This window comes from Gymnodraco acuticeps, unplaced genomic scaffold (assembly GCF_902827175.1).
Source record: "Gymnodraco acuticeps unplaced genomic scaffold, fGymAcu1.1, whole genome shotgun sequence".
NCBI lineage: Eukaryota > Metazoa > Chordata > Actinopteri > Perciformes > Bathydraconidae > Gymnodraco > Gymnodraco acuticeps.
Genome location: NW_022991213.1, coordinates 501,117 through 524,394, shown reverse-complemented (window position 1 = coordinate 524,394; position 23,278 = coordinate 501,117). Strand labels below are relative to the sequence as shown.

General features: G+C 40.4%; 1 protein-coding gene across 5 annotated transcripts in view; it reads right to left on the bottom strand.

Annotated features, from left to right (window-relative positions):
• Positions 1–7,156: 7,156 nt before the first annotated feature.
• Positions 7,157–23,278, bottom strand: part of kiaa1549la (KIAA1549-like a) — a 161,656-nt gene continuing 145,534 nt past the window's right edge. For 3 of the 5 annotated variants that reach the window (XM_034238661.1, XM_034238663.1, XM_034238665.1), the window contains 5 exons: positions 21,379–21,476; positions 13,286–13,431; positions 12,319–12,473; positions 12,155–12,224; positions 7,157–10,847 (listed from right to left, as the gene is read on the bottom strand). In XM_034238661.1, coding sequence (XP_034094552.1) covers positions 12,195–12,224; positions 12,319–12,473; positions 13,286–13,431; positions 21,379–21,476 — 429 coding nt within the window. In that variant the 3' untranslated portion in view covers positions 7,157–10,847; positions 12,155–12,194. The remainder of the gene's footprint in view (positions 10,848–12,154; positions 12,225–12,318; positions 12,474–13,285; positions 13,432–21,378; positions 21,477–23,278) is intronic. The other 2 variants (XM_034238662.1, XM_034238664.1) reach the window with 2 other exon arrangements.

The following is a 23,278-nucleotide window of genomic DNA, read 5'->3' as shown; positions in this document are numbered from 1 at the left end:
TGTTTACTGTGGAAATAATGATAATGGATGTCAAATTGTAAATAATGTTCGTTATGTCCCTAACCAATTACCTGACAGTTTTTGTTCCCCTCCCATTACAGGGTTTTGTTACACATGATTTCATGTGTAAAAGGGGGGAGTGTGTATAATGTATAAATGTCAACATGGCTGTAAAATTCACAATTTAAATTTTTCTTTTAAGGATTGACAGAAACCTTCCGCCCCAACCCAGATGTTCAAACTGAGCATTGAATGTAATTAACCTGCTCCATATCTGGGGATAAGATACTGTTTGATGAATGTTGAGATGTTTCTAAATATTGATTTGAGTTATAACAGGTAACACAGAAGCAGTGGCCAAGGGGCTACTGTGAGAGATGTAATTCCAGAATAGAATACCGAAGATGTTGACCTGTGATAATGAAACAATTTTGTAATAGTTTAACATACATTAGAGTAACTGAGGTTTGAAATGTAGAAAGAACATATTACAGTTAAAGCTAAAACATAGTAGTGTATTGAGACAGAATTTAATTTAGACAACATCATGTAACTAGCCTGGTAAAGAAGTAAAAGCCATAGACTTTATTGTTTAGGTCATTATGGGGATATACATTTCATCTAAATTTATAATAGAAAGACATTTGATGACAGTTTGTTGGAATTCTGTATTCATTTTTTCAGCTTGATAATATCTAAGCACTGACAGGTAGAAGCAGTATCACCAGGAAATCATTCACTTTGTTAGTATCATGATTTTGGTTGTTTTTGAATCCATAACATTAGTGTGTTTCTTTGCCAGAAACATTAGCAGTTCATATTATATTTGGATTTTAAATAGGATTTCATTTAAAAATAAACACGGATGCTTGTCAGAAATTCAGAGCTATTGAAATATGTTATTTAGTTTACCTAAAGATGTTGAGGTTCTTATTTAGTTGGCACAATCCAAGTATTAAGATTCTGAAGCTGCACTGGCAGATAGGAGGTCTACAATTAATTTAGAAAACCTGTTCACAGACGGCTGTTGTTTCAAGACACCCCACCAACAGGCTCCAAGTGGGTCAAAACAGCTGAGCGTAGGCTTGAGGGAGTTGTATCAGATTTCTCCACACAGGTTGCTGGCGCCAAAAGGGGGCCCCGAGAAGCACGAGGCCGACACAGCAGAGTTCGTCTGGCTGAAGGTCATCAGGACAAAGTGGCTCAACCCCAGGCTCTCCGGCCATGACCGAGTGACCCAGCGGACCTCTTATGCCGTCTGCCTGGGAGAAAAGGGGGACAGCTCGTACCACGGGAACCAGTGTGCAGCGGGGAAACCACCTGCTAGGACCAGGGGACGACATCAGGACGGACGTGGCCCTGGCAGACGTGGACTACTCGGAAGCAGCGGACTGGAGGAGCAGGACCCTGGAGACATCCTTACAGCAGACGACCCGGGAGGCATCATCAGCGGGCCGGAGAAGGAGGATCGGGAAGACATCTCTACAGCATCGACCCGGAAGCCGCCATCAGCGGGCCGGAGAAGGAGGATCGGGAAGACATCTCTACAGCATCGACCCGGAAGCCGCCATCAGCGGGCCGGAGGAGGAGGAGGAGGAAGACATCTCTCTAGCAGGCAGCCCAGAAGCTGCTGTCAGCGGATCGGGGGGACAAAGACACGGCAAGCCAAGACGGCACAGGGGACTTGTCGAGGCAGCAGAGGAGTCTACTTCTCTCTGATCAGTTCCACCCGTGAAGGGAAAGCCGCATCTCCCCCTCCCTATTAGCTGTCCTTGTGGGCTATTCCTCCGAGGGGGGGGGGGCTGATGATTCTAGCACTCAGCTCATGGTTCCTTCACTGCCATGGAAAGTGGTGTTCTGTCTCAATGAAGTTTTCAAGTACTCTAAATACCAGCTTCGGATGGATTTATACAATGTTTGGGGGACGGACACAGTAGAAAAGAATGATAGTGGGTATATTTCAAAATGCCTTGTCTAAGTTTATCTCTGGAGAAGGAGATACAAAGGGGGATTTGTAGTGAAATATTTGTATTTATTCATGTTAGCAAACTATGGATAAGCTTAAAATGGGAATAATTTGGGTAAAACTGTGAGCTGGATTTGGGGCCTGTTGACATGTGTTTTTGAGGACAAAGGAAGATGGGTGAAGGTGAGAGCATGTCTTGAGTTGCATTCAACTTAGATCTAGCTACAGTGATTGGGGAAACCTAAGGTCTAAGGTGTTAGGGATATTTGGGGCTGCCAATCAAGGAGGTCCAAATGGGAGGATCTGATAACTCACGTGCAGGTAAATTCGGGATCCCAAAGATTAACTGTATTGAATTTGTACTGTATTTATTGTATTGCATTGTCATATTACCATTAAAGTAGATTATTGTTTACTTGGTAGCTCTGGATTTCTTCCTGTATTATAACCAGCTTGATAGGGACGTGCGGAGATTTGAAAAGCGGACCAGATATCCCTTTTAATCTCTAACATTACCTGTTTCTGAAGCAACCTGTGAATAATAAACTAATGCTCTTCAGCAATGATTCTTCTGTATTTATTTTTATCCTCTGGGTTTATCTTATGAAACCAGTGCAGGAACAGAAGACAAGGACACTCCCAGGTAAAGGGCAACACATATCTGTATAGAGGCTGAATACAGTAATACACTACAATTTTCACTTACATGTTAACCATGCTGCAGCAAACATGTCATTAAGCTGAAGGATTCAATGTTTACTGATGTGTGGGATCAGGTAAAGATGTGCAGACATAACAAAAAAACACCCTGCAACTCCTCACAAAATGCTGATGTTTTTAATTGTAATTTAGATGACTGGAAGCAAACATATCATATTTCCTCCCACAGCAGTTTGTTTTCTGTTTAAATTAATTTAATGCATATTTAAAATGTCAGCAGACTGAGATGAGACCACACTGGTGAAGAAAACTCTGTTAAAAGCTATGGTTAAAAGTCATGAAACAACATGGCCGCTCCTCTCGCTCCACCCTCCGGTCAAAAGCTGTCTTTTTGTTGTTGTTTATTTACCTTGGACAAGAATAGCTCTCTATTTTCTCAATTTGTTATCCTTCCAACATTTTTTGAGTATGATGGGAGGGAGCTTCATTTTCGTTTGTCTTACAAACTCCAAATCTTTAAAATATTAATATTGCGAACAAATGTTAGCAGTTATGTTCCTTTTACAAGCTATTTCTTAAAAACACAGTATGTATATATAAATTACATTTCCACATTTTCTGTGACCTTTGGATTTTTTTAGATTTGTGTTGATGGTCAATAGTTGTGTGTTTCTGTGTGTGAAGACAGGCTTGCTCCAACCTCCCTAAACTGTGAAGTTTTTCTCAGAAATCATGGATATGTGTTCTCTAAAAACATCTGTCCTGGGTTCTATGAAAAAACACTCAGATGTTAGTGCTTGTTGAAAGGGGCAAATAAGTTAAAGCAGCATTCTAGTCACTATACAATTTATCACACCTTCGCATTACCTCACTGAAGTTAAAAAACATCTCACAAAACAAAGGTTGACTTTAGATGTCTGAGTGTTTTATTGAACAACAACACGGTGAGAGTGAGCGATCAGCAGACAGAGGGTCAGCTCTAAAGACGCCGCTGTGTGCTTCAGTTAACTCTCAGGAGCCGCAGACAGAGAGAAGTCCCGCCCTGAAACAAGAAATAAATAAGTGTTGTAAGATCTTTTATTTTTATTTTCTTACCATACTTACTCAGTGAGTGAAGCACAGGCGAGCCTCTGTCCAGCGCTCTGAAGAGGAAACCCACCGATGACCTGCAGGAACACTGAGCCTCTCTATGAGAAATGAACAGTGACATTAATCATATTTGAGTTATTAAATTATCAATATTAAGCTGTTATCAGCTCTGTCTGCTCAAAGCTCGTCCTGCGTCATCATGGTCGCCAAGGTAACCCTGGACAGCAGGCGCTCAGGTGATAGAGAGGAGTAGAGACATATAAATAGTGGTTAGAAAAAATAAACATTATTAAAGTGATATATGTATGAATCAACAAGACTTACTGTGTGACTTTGGTGATTCCAAACTAACAAGTTTAAGTCAAACAAAATCACAAAGTAACTAACAGATGGAGGCAGCGGGAGACCAGCAGCTCCTGTGTTCTGCGAGATAAAATGACTGTTTAGTGAATGGAGTCTTGTGGCTTTGAAAGAGATAACGGATTCAGTTTCCTGTTTGAAAGAGCTTTCTGAGGGCACGTTAGGTTAGGTAAATATTTTAAATATAGCATCAGTTGAACATATATTGTTTTTTTTAGGTGGCCCTTTCTCTTAGATGGCTATATTATAGTCAACATTACATTCCTTAGTTTATGTGTTCTCTCATCAGCTTCTCTGAACTGAGAGTGTGCCGACAGCTATGGTGACACAACCCAACTTCAAACTATCCCATCTATCCCTTTAATAATTTGGACCTTTGAAGGCATGCAGGAGGCGTCCTTATAAGATGATGTTTGGCACGCTTTTGTAAGGTATTTTGGTTTGATGAGCTTTGCTCCTGTTGGTTGTTGTTGTTATGTATGTTTAAGGTGCATTAAGTGTTGATGGACAGGTAAAGGTGGTAGCGAGTATGTTCTTTACATTCACATATTACCTTTGCTTTCAGCCAACAATCAAAGGCCTAAAAGCAGGGGTGGTTTCAGTGGCGGTTCTAGGGGGGGGGCCAACAGGGGCCAGTGCACCCCTTCAAAAAAAAGGTTACAATATTACGATTTATTGGAACTAAATCAAATCAGAGACCCGGATGTACAGTGGTGATTAAACTGTTCATTACCTTAAAAAAGCAAATACCGTTTATGTTTTTTAATTAAATTGTCACTTAAAGGTGGGGTAGGTAGGATTCAGAAACCGGCTCGAGTGCACTAAAATTTGAAAGTACACAGCCGAAAAGAATCCGCCCCTTCCTTCAGACTTCGGCCCATTCCCAAACCGCCCCCTACACCCTACCCCTACACCCTACCCCTCCGTTTGCGCGTTCACGCGGAGGGTCCGCCATATTGAGGGCTGTTCCAAAGCAACGCGTGTGGAGGGGGAGTGGGCTATCAAGCCCTCAAACAGCGAGTCTGCAGCGGTGCTGACTTGAGACCGGTCTCTACCTGACCGGAGTCACGCTGTGTGTGTCCGTCAGGAAACACGCTGTTTACAAGTAGTTCCAGCAAACATCCACTGATAAACTGCGATGTTAACAACCTCATGATGACCTCATATGTTTTGAACTGAGGATCAAACCTGTGTTTAGTCTAGAAAAAGGTAAATGTGTGCATTTTATTATAAAGTTGTGTATATTTACAGACTGTTGTAAAAACTAAGAAGCTTATAAACATCAGGTTTAAAACTAAAAGAGCTTTGAAACACAATGAAAGATGTTTGGAGTTTTATTCGAGTTATTAATTTAAACTTTTTGTCAAAGAGATGCTGATTTGAAACCAGTTGTTACATACAGTTACGGCATTTCCTGTTTCTGCCGGAGAGAGGAGAGGCCGTCCCAAAGCTTGCTGCTGTGTTTACTCCCTCCATCTGACAGGAGGGAGCCTCGTTGAGCTGCGAGTGTGGCTACAGACGGAGTTCACTCCGTCACGGAGGGGTAGGGTCGAGGGAGTGGTTTGGGATTGGGCCTTACTTACAGAGCACCTCCTCCAACACACATGAACGTGCAATGCACGCCCAATTACGGCACGCCCAATGAGGGCACAAGATACATTTGTGCGTGCACGAGATGGAAGGCTGACAGACAGGGCGGCAATCCAATCCGTTTAGCTGGGCCGGCTAATCGGATTGGTCGTGCTTTTTACAGTATTACGGCTTCCACAGATGACATTTTTGTATGGATTTTTTGTCAAAGCACTTAAGATATTCATTGCTATCGGGATGTTAAGAGCATTCCATGGAATATAACAAAAAGTGTATCTCGAGCCGGTTTCTGAAATTTACCTACCCCACCTTTAACGTTACTAAAACAAATGAAATCACTTTAAATGAAAAAAACTACTGAAACAAAAGACTGTAACTTAAATGTACAAAAACAAATACCTTTACAAAAACAAATACCAATTACTGTATTTTACGTTTATTTTACACAATTACTTTATACTGTCTTTGTCTTTTTAACCCGCTTTTATTGTGCCCCTCTCATGAAATAACTGGCCCCAGCCTGGCACCCCCAGTAAAATTGGTCTATAACCTCCACTGGGTGGTTTACTGACATTCATGACTGTCTCTGTTTTAATTTGCAAGAAAAAGCCCCAGTTCCCCCTGTTTGCTTGGGATTGAAGAGTCAAGGTCAGAGCAGTTCAGCTTTCAATCGGGGACAGAAATGACTCTCCAAAAATGAATTATTCATTTTACAACAGCCTCACCTTGGAAATATGTATTTTACTTATTCTGCATGTGGCTGCCGGCAAAAACAACAAGAACCTTTGATTACTTGTTAGAACACTTTTCAGAAGGGAGAGGCTGTTTGAAGTAGTTTGAAGGAGATGTACTCTCTGCTTCTGGCTCCCTCTAGTGGTCATGAGAATATATATTCAAATAAGGATAAATCAACAAGACATTATGTATTGTCGCACAACTGAATGAAATCCTTTATTTTTCAACTTAATTAAACAATCATTTCAAACATTAAAAAAGGCACATCACATCCATATTCATCACGTTAATCATGAGAGTTTTCAGTTTGTGTCTTTAAGTATGGTTTTATTGTCGTTTTACATTTGTTTTATGTCCTACCTGGTTTTTATTTTTGTATTATATATTTATTGATGTACAGCACTTTGTTCAACTGTGTTGTTTTTAAATGTGCGGTAGAAATAAAGTTGGATTGGATTGGATATATACAAACTGAGCGAGAAAGAAAAAGATCAAATTAACACATACATCGATATTATAACGTAGATATTGATATAAATATAGGGCTCATTTTGCTATTTAGATTTTTTATTGAGATTTTGAGTACAATTTTTATAAAGAATGCAATAAATACGGGAGATTTTAAGGATAATACAATGATTTCTTCCAAATTCACTCTTTTTGAAGACCAAATTCAACCAAATAACGTTATCCAAAATAGGAAAGTAGTTGTAAATAGTTGCAGACACACAAAGAGAAAAAAAACACACAAGCCCAGAATGGTAATTTTTCTTTATTGTTTAAATTCACCAAAAAGTTTTCTGCATAACTACATCCAACAGCATTTATTGTTGTCGTCACTGTGACCTCCTCAACACCCGAGTGACGATAGTGTGACATCATCAGCGCTGCCATGATGTCACAGCATCATGACGTGGCTCAAACGGCAGAAAATAAACGGTCAATGCATCCCAGAGTCCGTTCGTCAATAAAAGCATCTCGCCGCTACCCGTGTAAAGCACAAACATTGCACATCAACTTATAGCATCAGTTGTCCTTCTTCAAATTCATTTCTGCTTGAAAAACCAAAACCCACCCACCCGTCTCTTCAACATGGATTCAAATAAAACAATAAACTTGAGTGGAAGTGGTTTCTTTTCAACATTAAATGGGTTTATACACTGAATATGACTTTAAATATGCTAGCTGCTGCAGATCTAGTGTTGAAAATGATTATTCAAAAAACCAATAGCACCGTGCACGCTCACAACGCTCCAGTACTGTCATCTCATTCCTTTGCTTTCTGCATCCACATCAAATATTTATCATGCGCAGGCCTACATTTAGAAAGGGGGGGTATTTTGAACAAGGTCTGAACTGGAGAAGATTATCAGTGTTACTTTCTACATAGACTTAGTATTAAATGTATATTCTAAATTATTTTCCCATAGTTTTCAAACTTGAGTCATAAATCTAGAGGCAGGGCCGTAGAAATTGTAAATTCTCCACCCTGTAAGAAATGTTGACTCCAAAAGTGTCTGAAAAATGTATTTATCCTATATAAATGTTTCTGTCAAAATAGATTTAATGCAAACTGTAAGTCCCTATATAACTGTCTCAACGGTCTAAGTATTTTAAACTGGGCATTTTTTTTTTGGTCTAACGCAGTCATATTGAAGAATTTGGGGAAAAATCTATTTCACAAGCGTTCAATAAAGTGTATAGTATTTTAGTTAAAAAGGTATATTCCACATTTTTTTACTGGATGCATTTACAGGTTCGGTCTTAGTTTAAGGTCATTTGATTGTTTGTATATTTATAGTATTTTAATATTCAATGCATGGTTTGGGCTTTTTTTTGTTAAAGTGCATGTTAAACTATACTTACTAACCTCTTCTATCTATACTAGTCTCTTTTCCCTGCTTTATATTTTCTATCTAATATATTATAATTGCCACTTTAACACAACACTGTATATCTTAGCTGTTTTCGGTCTACTTGGTGAGAAACATATGGCTATAATCTCCTTTAGAACCATCTAAATGATGAGGAGCCTAACATACAGTGCGCTTATAGGATTCCACTCCTCAGAAAAAATGAGGGTAAATGTAATTTAGACATTCTTTGTACTAAAAAATTGCATTATTTATGGCTATATAAGCTTTGTTCAAACATAAAGCTCAGTAAATGCAGTCTGCCTTTCTGCTGCATGCCACTCTAAGCACTCCATCCATTCCTTCAGTAATACTGTGATGTTAGTGAAAAAACATGATCCAGATGAAACTGAAATGTGCGCATCCTTCAGAAAGTCCAGGAAATTCAAAAACAGTCTTTCATCATAAACGCAGTTGAAATAAAAAAAATGGCGTCAGAATAAATGTCAAAGCAAAGCGTCCCTCCCACGGTACTTGCATAAAACTCTCCGTTAATCCTCTGCTATATACAGCAATATATTTAATCGTTACATATACGGCTCATCGGAGCCCAGCGAGTCTCTCCAACAGTACTACACCAGTGAGCCAATATTCCTCTTCACCAAGACCAAAAGAACCAAAGGTCAAAGTTTCCTTACACAGTAAAATACATTAGACATCTTTCTAAGAATAATTGGTGTGTTCACATAATTGGAACAGACCTGACTCAAACCAGAAGTGAAATCAGTTCAAATCCAAGTCATCAAATGTTTTTATCTCCTCAACTACGGTGGCCGACAGTGGTCCAAAACACTTCCAATAGGAGGAACGCGCTGTACTTTTACAGATGAGGTAAATATAAAAACAGGAATGTGCCAAAACACATGCAAAGGAAGAAAATATCTTCACCTATTTGAAGACACATGCCCAGCGTTTACAAAACACTGCAAAATACAAAAACGCTGCTAGAAGCTCAAAACACAACGGAAACTGGGAACCTAAAAAGTGATGCACACAGTTTGGCCGGAGCACTTGTTGACATTTGGGGATTATAAAGTTTGCCAACTGTCACAGAAAACTTTAAGTTTTATCGGCTTATTTAAAAAATGCAATCACATCCTGCCGGTATTATTGCAGATCTGCCGTTAGTTAGCTAACGTAGCTAACCAGGTCATTACAAATCCACTGACAAAACACTTACAATTATGAAACAGACTAACTCTGAGAGAGTGATAGTTGGCCAACTTCATAATCCCCAACGTCAACAAGCACTCATGTCCCCTCCTGTTACCTTTGTATTTTTAGCTTCTTGCAGCATTTTGTATATAAAGCGCTTTTAGTAAACGCTGCGCATGTTTCGTCAAGTTGGTGAAGACGTTTCTTTATTTGCATGTTTTAGCACATTTGTGATTTTACATTTGCATTGTTATTTAAACTGCAGCGCATTTCTCCTAATAGAAATATTTTGGGCCGTTGTAGCACGTTTGCACCTGTCGGCCGCCGTATGTAACAAACCCAAAGCAACAACAGAGCTGCTTGTGATTTCAATCAGAATATTTGACACAGGTCTGCCTAATGATTAGCAGACAAAAACTTCATAACTTCATCAGATGATGGACAGAACATTGTGACTCATTCCTGTTTTCAACACTGATTCTGATGAAAAGAAAACAAAGTCATTCTTTTTCAAAAGTACAGAAATGCCATCATAACCACAGAAAACTAAGCCGCCGATTTCTCTATTTTGAAGAATGTAATATATTTTTTGCCTTGAAATAAGGTAAGTGAAAGAGAAGCACTCGCTATGTTTTTTTTGTACAGTAATCCATTGATAATAATCAATGCACAAAAGTAAAAGACAAAAGCACACAAATATCCAAAAACAGAAATTTAGACAGCTCAAGACGAGAGATTTTTTTTCCCCTTTTTCCCATAAATATTTTTTTTTCTCACCTAAAATACACATATTAACCAGCTGTACAATGTTAGGAGGAATTGTGGATTCATCAAAAAAGCACAGTTTTAAGTCAGTCCAGCTTTTACTGGCTTTCTGGAGGAAATTGGAGTCAAGTCCAGGATGGTCCAGTCCGGCTCAGGAGGAGCAGACTGGGGGCCACAGCAGGGGCCCTCGAGCACTTGTAGCGCAGCGCTGGGGGCCTTCGTTTGTTGGGCAGATGGCAGGTACTGTACGATGATTGCTGGGGCAGAAAAAGCTAGTTCAAACGTCGCCCTGTGCAGCTTCACGCAGCTCAGTTCAGCAGTGTGAGGGGGACGTATGATGGTGGTCTCCACGAAAGAGGCGGTCTATAAAGAGGGGCCAGTGAGGCTGGGGGGCTCAGGGAGCAGGAGTCTGAAGCAGAGCTTTGTCAGGATGAAGGGGCTTTCTGGAGGATGAGAAACGCTGCGAGCTGCAGGTGAAGAGGCTGAGAAGAAAGAGGGTTGGGGAGGGGTGATTCATAAATCCAACAGGAGGACAGCCTGGCCGAACTGAAGGAGGGGGGTGGGGGGGTAAAGCTCAAGAGAGTTTTCAGTGAGAGGGAAGTCCAAAGAGACACCTGGAGAAACACACATCGGTCAAATATAACATGTTTGTTCATGCAGTTTTCTATTAGTGTCCTTTCAGTAAAAAGCCTGGACACACCAGAGTTTAAAAAGGCTTTAGTAACCAATTTCACTGCTATGTGAAACATACAATCCTATTTCCACAAGTTATTCATGTTATCACTAGCTACCCCTTCATTTACTTTTATACATTCACTTTCATTATGCTGCTACTTATTTTTTAGCATGGATTTATACTTATTTAATTGTTTTCATTCATATGTGCCTCTTCTTTTATTTTGAATGTATTTATTTATTTTTAAGATATTTGTATGGGCCAGAGAGTGCCTTTATTGATAGATGCAGGGTTGAAAGGGGGGGGGGGGGGCGTTGCCACATAGTTCTGTGAGCCGGAGTCAAACCCACTTACTGGGCAACGGACTCAGCAATTGGACGACAGCTCTGACCACTGAGCTATCCAGATTCCCTAATTGTTTTTATTTAATATGTTTAGCTATTAATCTTTAAAGTGCTTTTGTCTGCTCTGTCCCCTTGTTGTAATAATGAAAGTGTTTCTCGTTGTGGGATGAATAAAGGATTTTTGAACCTTTCTGAACCTTTATAAATGGTGTTGTTGACCAATAGCAAGCTGACAGTGCTGGAGATTGGGGGATGGAGAACCAGAGAGTCCAAAATAAAATACGCTTAATTGGATTTTTAACTTAGTTCCACTGTCCATTTTTATATATACTCCTCTGTTTGAACTGCTCCAGTAAAGAATAATGTATGCAGAATACTTCTTTGAATAAACTGTGTGAACTCTCTGTCCCCTTAGCGACTAATTGTGAGTTTGCAAACTGACTATTAGCAAGTCTGTTAGCGCCGGAAGCTGTGTTTTCCCTCTACAAAACTCCTTATCGCATAAATGATGTAAAATGATATCAGTCAAATTGCGACATTTGAATAAAGTAGTGATCTATTACCATATCGATTTTTCTATAAGTGTAGCATATGCGATTATTAGCATATTCTTTGTTTGTTCTTTACAACACTTTAAAAGGTACACAATCTCCGCACCCTGTTGCATCAAATTAAGGGTTATGTTTCACAGAGTTTTGAAAAACATTTTTTTTTACTTTCTGCAAATAGAGAACATTTCCTAAAATAATGAATGAACGAATATACCTAACTTTATCAAAATGTTCACCTTAGGTGCCCAGCATCTTGAGGTATAGATTGATTTTTTTATATAAAAAACCCCTCTCCAATCAATATAAACCATGACAACCTAACACAGCAGTGCTGAGATGTTCCCACCCACCGATGTGTGCGCTGCTCCCCCTCAGTGTCGCCGCAGAGCTTCAACAGATGGTTTCAAGATGATGGGAGTTCTGCGGGGACAAGAGAGGACATGCTTCACACACTGAACAGACACCAGTGTTTACAGCTTGTCGTGTATTAAAGTACAACATGTGTGTGTCTCACTGGTGTGTCGTTCCACTGCCGCGGCAGGTCCTCTGGCTCGGGGGGGTAGGACATCCAGGACGGGCTCCGATATGAGGACGGCGGCGACATGACGAAGTAATCCGAGTACCCGGGGCGGTTGGCAGATATAGCGTAGACGGCTGTGATTGGGTTTCCTGTCAGGTGTAGACGTTTGTTTAGCAAATGAACTTCACTTATAATGCATTTCAACAGCAGCACTCTGTCATACCCACACTCATAAATAAATAAAACGTCGACTTCGGTGTATTTTGACAAAAGATTACACATAATTGTATTAGGTTAGTTGGAAGCAATAATATTATGTTCAAACAAAAACAAAATTAGGTTCAACTAACTTAATACAATAATCTGTTGACAAAATACATTTGATTAAAGTCAACGGTTCATTTTTTGAGTTCAGGGGTTGAATTGCGATTTGTTATGTTGGGTGGGATGGGTGGGATACAAATGATCATGTGTGATGATAGCCAATATATAATCACCATTATTTTGATATTATTTACACTTCCATAATCTGCTGCAATGCTTCTGATCAAAAAAAGGTCACTTTTTACGGCAATTTGTCATAAACGGAAACAAGTTTAAATGAAGTTAATTACACTACTTTGAGATCAAGAGGATCATGAATAGGATATACAATATTGTGCTCTTGCAAACGTTTTATAGTAAACACCATATCATATGTGAGTGGATTATAACACAGAATATAGTGAGGTGCAATGAGGGTGAGGGGCTCACAGCCAGAGCAGCAAACAGCTGTTGACAGCTCTCCAAAAGGGAAGTCCAAAAACCTCTCCAACACTGGCTGTAGGTAGCGCTTGATTTGATCAACAGCTGTTCTTTTCTATCTTGAAAAACGCGCTTCTTTTAAACATAAATCTTTAGAGACGTGAGGGGCTGATGACGTAAGAGCGTTGGCCGATGTGCCGTGTTCTGAGTCTCATACCTGAGTAGTTGGAGATGGACTGGTCCACGGTGACAGCGGGGAAGGGGGTCCGGGACAGCGGCAGGTAGGGGGCCCCGTTGTGCTGCTGGGCCTGCAGGTCGGGGACCTCTGACACACGGGGCTTCAGACTAACATCAGGGGTGGAGCTGAGAGGAGAGGGGAGGAAACACATGGCAATCACACAACTATTAAATACATTTGCATGCTTTTTACTGCAGGGTTTTAATACAGCAGCTCAAATCAAGCTCAAACATAGAAGAGAGGGACGGATAGGTCGAACTGGTCAAATCAGCTTTGAACTCTTAGTACTTTTATCATATGTTTCTGGTGCAAAAAGATAGACAAAATAGAACTGCTAGCTGAGAAGTCATGTTTTTTTTTCTTTTTATTCAATTACGTATCTCTATGCATACACCAAGTATAGTATACTTCAGTCATGGGCATAAACAGACTCCACTGCATAACCTACTGAAGCCATGAAAACAAATGTTTCCAGGAAAACCAAGAAGGGACAAAGATAATCCAATATGTATTAAATATAATAATCTCAGTTTATTTAAATTCACCCCCTTTTAGGTCAACCAAAACAAATTCCCCTTCTCTTAGGCTAGCCAAAATAAATATATAAAGTATTTAATATGTCCCCACCAGACTTATTATCCCTGGTAATAAGGATAATCATTTGCAACTATACCTTCATGCTGAAATAAAATGACAAAATACACAATATATAAGATTATTAAATATTATATTTCTTTTTGAAATAATAGTTGTAATTTTTTCTTTGACTCATCTCCCTAGCATCTAAATAATATCTTTGTAGACCAATATCTGTAATATTCTCCTCCTCCTTATCTACTGTCCTCTCCTCTGCACTGTTCCAACACTAACCCTGGAACATGCTACACTACAGCCGCACGCCGCAGGGCAGAGGATGTCATTGCCAGCTAATGCCCTGGACCATAATGCAGTGCTGTGCACACTAATGCGTCACCGTGCATACTAAGGAGCAATTACACTGCACTGTCCCTGCACGGAGGATCTGATTTATGACAAGCTGACTCATTAACTGCTTTCTATTCCTGGTTTTCAGTAACAAAAGTAAGCCACATGCCATTTAAATCAACAGCGATGTATCTGCCATACAAAATACAAATTACAAATATTGAAAGTTAAATTGTTTATTTTAAATATATTTGTATTGCTTTTTTCTGCAGTACATCACAGATGGAGCTTGTTACTATGGGATTAGTTTTGTATCATAAAGATAAAGCAACACTTTATCAGAATAAAGCAAAACTATGAGTTTAAAAGAAGAAAAAAACTGAGTCAAGCAAAATAAAATAAATTTCAAAAATAAAACTATAAGTTGCAAACAAATCATTTGTGTAATCATGTAAACTATAAGTCTTTTTTCTTTGTTTTAACATAGGTTTTTGTTTGCAGTTCTTGTTTCTTATTTCTCAATGATCAGACTTTTGCTCTCGCTGCAGCTCTCTCGTTTGCGCTCCCTCATTTTTTGTTTTCGATTTTGACACAAACATCCCAGGTGGGCGGGACTTTCAGGAGTGCGTCCCCATTGGCTACTCAGTTTTTGAGTGACAGCCCAGTCCTCCAGCGAGTGCAGGCAGCTGCGGTGCGGTAGCTAGCTGAGCGTGGACAGAAGACCCCCAGAAGAACCAGCATTTCAATTATTATAATACTACAAGTGAAAATATATGTAAGTATTGATCATTTGTGTTGTTTGTACTATACGGTCTGTTTCTTTATTGTGTTAAGTGAGAAGTAAAGCTGTGCTATGAAAGTTAGCTTGTGCTACCTTTAGATCCATAACAATGCAAGCTAAGTAGCCTAACAGTTAGCTACATAGCTAGCAGTGAGTGAGCGTTCAGACACCGGCGCACACACTCAAACGGACTCGTGTGCCTGACTCTACCAACAGGTTTTCATGATTCTGTTTAGATATGCAAGTATAAGCCACGATATCTTATTTTATTAACACGCTAATTTGATATGAAAATCAATGGAGGCTGAGTTAACTTTGTAGGAAAACCTACCGTCCATGAGCTGTGTTTTATTTGTTAACTTCATATTTTTCATTTCCTAAAACATTTATTTTCCTCTCATATTAACAGTGTGGATCATTGAGACAGCGTGGCGTCCAGAGTCTTATCCCGTTTGCCCACTTCCTCTGAGGGGACAGCACGGAGGGGGGGCATGAAGAAAGAACTGCACCAGCTTCATCCACGCTGGCGTTACTGTTATCACTGGCTCAGTGTCATTTCATTTGACCAAATGTCTTTACATATACATTTAATAGATTTAATTATTATCCACCTTTTTGTTTTATCTCCTTTTATTTAAAACATTCTTTGAGACTTCATCTTCTGGTTCAAATTTCAATAAATGTAATTTGTATAATCACTCTTTTGTCTTTATTCTACATGAAAATGTTAGAGATTCCATTCAAATCTGTTGATTATTCATATGTTCCTCAGGCTAGGAATAGTATGTCGAATTTGTAATGCTAAATGTACATCATTTTCTCACAGGATATAGAATGAAACCACCGATTTTATCCATTGTGTATGAATGCTTCAGCTCTTCAGACCAACATAGTAAGATGTGAGCATGTTCCTAATTGTGTTGGTATGCAACCGGTCTGGTCTGTTTAATAAAGCAAATCTGCCACTTTTATATTGCAGAATGTGTTCAATTAAAGCAGTCTTTAATTGTTTGTCCTAAACATAGCAATATATGCTTTTGAAATGTAACATGTCTTTGAAAAATAATAGTATACAGTTTATATAGTGTATCACCTTTAGCTTAAAAATACATAGATGTGTTTTTTTAATCTATAAAATAAATAGACAGACACTTTATCAATCCCAAATTAGGAAATTATTGAACAGCAGCACTGTGTTCAGGTATTCAAATATTTAAAGTTGGAATAAAGTATGAACTACACATCACAAGTACAATGCACTGCAATCCATAAGGTAAGTCTGATATGTTCAGGAGACACCGACACTAACGTGGCCGAGTGGACTCCGGAGTTTGCTGCATGAGTTGCACCAGCGCCATATAGACTATGGCGCTGGACTGAACTGTATGATCTGTGGTGTAGTGGGCTGTCACTCAAAAGCTGAGTAGCCAATGGGGACACACCCCTGAAAGTCCCGCCCACCTGGGATGTTTGTGTCAAAATCTCAAACAAAAAATGAGGGAGCGCAAACGAGAGAGCTGCAGCGAGAGCAAAAGTCTGACCATTGAGAAAGAAGAAACAAGAACTGCAAACAAAAACCTATGTTAAAACAAAGAAGAAAGACTTATAGTTTACATGATTACACAAATGATTTGTTTGCAACTTATAGTTTTATTTTTGAAATGTATTTTATTTTGCTTGACTTAGTTTTTTTTTCTTTTAAACTCATAGTTTTGCTTTATTCTGAGAAAGTGTTGCTTTATCTTTATGATACAAAACTAATCCCATAGTTTACGAGGTTAAGCGTTATTTTCTCAGTTTGTCCACTAGATGGCAGGCACGCCCCTCCCTGCAGTCCACAAACAGCAGAACAGTCAATCACTCTCTGCAGTGCTAAAGTGCCCCGCAACATGGTGCACAGCAACAGCATTTAAATGAAGAAGCTGCTCAGATCAAATGAAGCGGACTAACATATGGGCCTGAGAGGGAGAGGAAGGGGAGGAGAGTTGACTCATGTGATTGCTGATTAAAATTCATTAGTTTTAATTTTTTGTTCCTGTGCACTCTCCAAATATGAATCATCTGATACTGTGATTAGCCCCAGTGCTGCACTCTGATTGGCTATCAAGTCATCCAGGAATACTTTTAAAGCCACATGAGAGCATTTATTTTTCATGCTAATAGCAAAGTGGATATAAAGTTGTGGTAGATATTCAACTTAAAAACAGCTGCGTATATTCCGCCACTCGCCGACAACAACACGGCACTAGGAGAGTTGTTTGGATTTATAGACAGCATGGAGACTTCACGGCCAGAAGCAGCATTCATTGTAGCAGGGGATTTTAACACCGCTAACATGAAGAAGGTCCTATATACCGAAGTAGGCTACTACCAGCACATCAGCTGTCCGACACGCGGGGAAAATATACTGGACCATGTTTATTCCCCTTTCAAACATGGTTATAAGGCTCTCCCTCGCCCTCCCTTCGGTAAGACCACATCTCACTACTACTGCTGCCTGCTTACAAGCAGAAACTTAAACCGGAAACAACAGATGGAGTTAGGAGTCGGATTCAGCTCTGCAGGATTGCTTTGCCGGAGTGGAGTGTGTTTGAGGACAACAACATCAACACACACACGGATACGGTCATCTGCTACATTGGGAAATGCATCGATGACGTGGTACCGAAGGTTTCTGTACAAACAAACATTCCCAAATCAAAAGCCCTGGATACACGGCGAGGTTCGTACCAAGCTGAAAGCGCGCACAGAGCTGGAGATTTGGAGGAGTTCAGGTTTTCTAGGTATGAACTCCGGAGAGCAATCAGCAGCGCAAAGAGACAATACAAAGACAGGGGCCCTTTCTCATTTCTCTAACTCCCCTCCTCGACGGAGGAGGGGAACCGAGGAGAGGAGGGGAAGCAGCAGGCGGTTAGAGAAATGAGAACTCCTCTCCTCTGAGCGGTCATTTTAAAGAGACGTCCATTAATGATGACAGGTGGCACAGCAGCCCTCTGTCTGATGGACAGATGTGTTCATGATGACTTATATATTTACTTTTAATTCATTCACCGTGCGGTATAATGAGACAATAACAGGCTACAGATGCGGACACACACATACACACACACACACACACACACACACACACACACACACACACACACACACACACACACACACACACACACACACACACACACACACACACACACACACACACACACACACACACACATATAAATATATACCATTTCAGAATCAAACAGAGCACTCTCATAATAACATAACACTATCAGAGACTGGATATATCCCCCCCCTCTCTGGTCGCTACAATGAGGGAAATAAATTACGGGCCAAAAGTTTTATTTACAAGTATTAAAAGTAAGCAGAGGACACCAAACCAACTGAGACCTGTCTGTCCGCTGCATCTACGCACTGTACAACACACACACCTACACACTGTACCACACACACCTACAGCTCCTAAAGCATATTATCAGGCTACAGCCGTTGTGTATTTTATTATGTGAAGCACTAAATGGTTTTAGAAAAATATCGACTCTTTGTTTGTAGATATCTACTAAACAACAGCAAATAAAGAGAGTAGGCCTGTTATACTGAGTGATATATATTATACACACTGCTCTGCTTTCTGCACGGACCTCACAGCTGTTCTCTCTGTAAACATTGCGTTGCGATGAGAGCAGTTAATAAAATAATATCCAGGGGATGCATGCAGAGCTGTCATTGGCTGAGATAAGTCCGGCCGTGCGTCACGACGCTTTGAAACAACTCTGTTCCCGGAAATGCATCCACGAAGGAGCCGTGGAGGACTGTGGAGGACCCATCAGTGTATCCTCGGTTATAGCTCCTCCAGAGAGACTCCTCGACGCTCGATCCTCGGTCCTCGAAGTGCATTGAGAGAAATGAGATGTCCTTCAACATGGCGCGCTAAAATTCATTTCCGGGTCACTACCGGAGGACCGAGGAGTCGAGGAGTCGAGGAGGGGGATTTGATTAAATGAGAAAGGGCCAAGGTGGAATCTGACTTCAAAGGCTGTAACACCCGGAACATGTGGGCGGGACTAAGAACAATGACAGACTGCAAAGGAGCAGCGGGGGGTGCTGCGGGAGTGTCTGCGTGCGCATCTCTCCCAGATGAGCTGAACAGTTTTTTTTGCACGATTTGAGAGCAGCCAGGCTGGGGGTGCGGAGAAGGATCAGGAGCCCTGCCCTTTTGTTTTAAACAGGGCAGATGTGTGCAAATCCTTTAAAAGGGTTAACCCACACAAGGCTCCTGGACCTGATGGCATCCCTGGCCGTGTTCTCGGGGTGTGTGCAGTTCAGCTGGCTGAGGTGTTCACAGACATCTTCAACAGGTCCCTGCTGCAGTCTGTAGTCCCCACATGTTTCAAACACTCCACCATCGTTCCTGTCCCCAAAAAAACAATAACCACCAGCCTCAATGACTACCGCCCAGTAGCACTCACCTCCATCATTATGAAGTGCTTTGAGCGGTTAGTCAAAACCTTCATCTCCTCCTCCCTCCCTGACTCTCTGGACCCCCTGCAGTTTGCCACAGACGACGCCATAGCCCTCACCATCCACACTGCCCTCTCACACCTGGACCAGAGGAACACATATGTGAGAATGCTGTTCATTGATTACAGTTCAGCATTCAACACCATTGTGCCCTCCAAGCTGGTCATCAAGCTCAGAGACCTCAGGCTCAACAGCGCCCTCTGTGACTGGATCCTGAACTTCCTGACGGGCAGACCCCAGGCAGTGCGGGTGGGAAACATCACATCCTCCACCCTGATCCTCAACACCGGAGCCCCTCAAGGCTGCGTGCTCAGCCCTCTCCTCTACTCCCTGTTCACTCACGACTGCGTGGCCACACACAGCTCCAACACCATCGTGAAGTTTGCTGACGGCACGACCGTCATCGGCCTGATCACAGACGGCGACGAGACGGCGTACAGAGAGGAGGTCGAAAACCTGACATCTTGGTGCCAGGGCAACAACCTCCATCTCAACGTCAGCAAAACAAAGGAGCTGATTGTGGATTACAGGAAGCAGCAGAGAGAGGGACACGCCCCCATCGCCATCAATGGGACTACGGTGGAGAGAGTCAGCAGCTTCAGGTTCCTCGGTGTCCACATCACTGAGGACCTGACATGGACTCTTCACACCACCACCATCACCAAGAAAGCTTGACAGCGGCTCTTCTTCCTCCGCAGGCTGAGGAGGTTCAACATGGACTCCAGGATACTCTGCAACTTCTACAGGTGCACCATAGAGAGCATCCTGACCTTCTACAGGTGCACCATAGAGAGCATCCTGACTGGCTGCATCACAGCCTGGTACGGCAGCTGCACCGCCCTCAATCGTAAGGCTTTACAGAGGGTGGTGAAAACTGCACAGAACATCACCAGGACGGAGCTGCCATCCATGGAGGATCTTTACTCCCAGCAGCTCAGGAGGAAAGCCCTTCGGATTATAAAAGACCCCCATCACCCCAGCCACAAACTGTCTGCTGCCGTCTGGCAGGCGTTACCGCAGCATCCGGACAAAAACAACCAGATTCGGAGACAGCTTCATCCCACAGGCAATAAGAATATTAAACAACTGAACTGCTGAAACAATTTAATAACATTCATCTGCTACTTAGTAATTATTTATCTATTATCTAATATATCATTCCAATAACTTGTATATAGACTCGTATTGCACTATTCCACTTTTTTTTTCCTCACTTTTTTTAAACTATTTTTCTTTTTGTATTACTCTTAAAGGTGGGGTAGGTAAGTTTGAGAAACCGGCTCGAGATACACTTTTTGTTATATTCCATGGAATGCTCTTAACATCCCGATAGCAATGAATATCTTAAGTGCTTTGACAATAAATCCATAAAAAAATGTCATCTGTGGAAGCCGTAGTACTGTAAAAAGTACAACCAATCATCTGAGCCGGCCCGGCTAAAGTAACTGGATGGCCTACCTGCCTGTCAGCCTTCCATCTGTGCACAAACTTATCTCGTGCCCTCATTGGTCATGTGTGTGTTCGTGTGTGTTGGAGGAGGGGCTCTGTAAGGAAGTGGCAGATTTTCTCCGGTTGTGTATTTTCAAATTCTAGCGCACTCGAGCCGGTTTCTCAAACTTACCTACCCCACCTTTAATATAGTATATTTTAATATTGTTTTAATATGCTTATCTGTATTATTGTGTTGCATTGTTGGAGAAGCCTGTGACCTATGATTTTCAACGACATAATTACTCTGTAGCTATGTTAGTTTGACAATAAAGAACCTTGAACCTTGAACTGATATTAAATTGGTTTGGATCGTGTCTTTTTTAATGTTTGTGTGTCTGTATTTGTGTGCTACCGTCGTAATGAGGTCCCAGGTGGGGGTCCTGGTCTGGAGGGGATCAGAGGCGGAGGAGATCCGATGCCCATATCAGGAAGCTGGGTGAAGCGGAAACCCTGCAGAAGCCAAAAATAAAACTTAGAGAAATATTCACTAGCATCTGGACTCTAGACAGTAAGAAACATAAAGAAAAAGAGGGAAAGGATTAACAGGCAAACGAAGAAGGCTAGAAAATAAGATGGGTGTCTGATTGAAGAAAACCAAAGATAAAAGCAGACCGGAGCTGCATGAGGCTGTTGTCGTTGGTGGTTTGTGTTCAATCCACGTCTCTTTAATCTCTGCAAAGCTTCTCTCTTACTGAATAGCTGCACACAGAGCACTAACAGTAAGCATTTCTGCATTCTTACGGATCAACTGACAATTTGGAATTATTGAATTATTAAAGGTTGTGTGGTTGCTGACCCTATCTGCAGATAGTGATGTTAAGTAACTCTTTATACTTACCTCTTAAATACTGTAAATATGTACAATTTTGAGGGACTTGTACTTTACTTGAGTATTTCAATTGTTTGCCACTTTGTACCTCTACATCACTACAATTCAGAGGTAAATCGTGTACTTTTACTCCATTACATTATTAAGTACCTTTAATTACTTTACAGATTTGGATTAATGATGTGAAATATAATCAAGTGTTAAGTCAGACTTTAGTTCCACCTGGAGTAATTCACAAGCTACCCTGCAGTATATAAAGTAATTCAAACTAGCTGCACCTTTACCAGCTTTGAGAACACTTTAATGATCAATCATTATAAAACATATCATATATTATTCTGAAATGGAACAATCTGCACAATGACTAATTTTACTTTTGGTACTTTAAGTATATTTTAATGCTAATACGAATAGAATTTGAAAGCAGGACTTTTACTGTAACAGAGTATTCCTACACTCTGGTACTCCTACTTTTACTTAAGTACACAATCTGAGTACTTCTTCCACCTCCGTCTGCAGATAATAACTCCATGTGTGCAAAATATATATAAAACCTGAAGATGTATAATTGGCTCAAGGAGGTTTTTTGTTTACTGGCACCATTACTCAGGCTTCAACTTTGTCTACATGTTTTTAATTAGCATAGCATTGAATATTTGGTCACTGAGTGCTGACCCGAATGCTGATTTATGAGTGTCTAATAACAAAAACATGAACTCAAGGACTGAACTTGTGTAAATACTTGCACTTCGTTTTAATATCCTCATTTTGTGCAGCATGGTACTCCTACTTATATTCTATTTCCTCTACTTTTTTTGGTGCAAAATCTTTGATGTGCTCATAAAATAACAAATCTATGATCCCAGTAGTAATTAAAAAATAAGCATGATACGGACTTACAAATTATTTCATTAATAATTAACCATTCTGAACTTATGAGTACATTGTGATGTATTCATTGGATTTCTCTAAGCCTATATAATACATTATTAATATAAACAGTGGATTCAAAGAATATATGTTGAATAAACATTTTCATTGCAAATATTGAGACTCTCTAAATCCTTTTTTTCCAACAATGATTAGTTAGTATATTTAATCGTATTTAATCATAAAGAAGGAAATAATTATATTTGATTCAGGCAAAACTATGGTAAAATAATTCATTGTGGTAAAATGCATACTTGTCACAAGAGTTTGTGATGTATGTCATATGGTTACCTTTCGTAATCTATTCTCTTCATAGAATCTCTCCTGTTAATACGTTTTATTTCAACTACTTTTTGAAGACATTTTCAAAACAGCTTGTCAACAGCACCACATATGGAATTTCATTTATCTCCATTGTATTAGGGTAGAGTTACAAAACAAACAATGACATACTTCAAGAACTGGACTCATAGTTCTATTCGTTCTCTGTTTC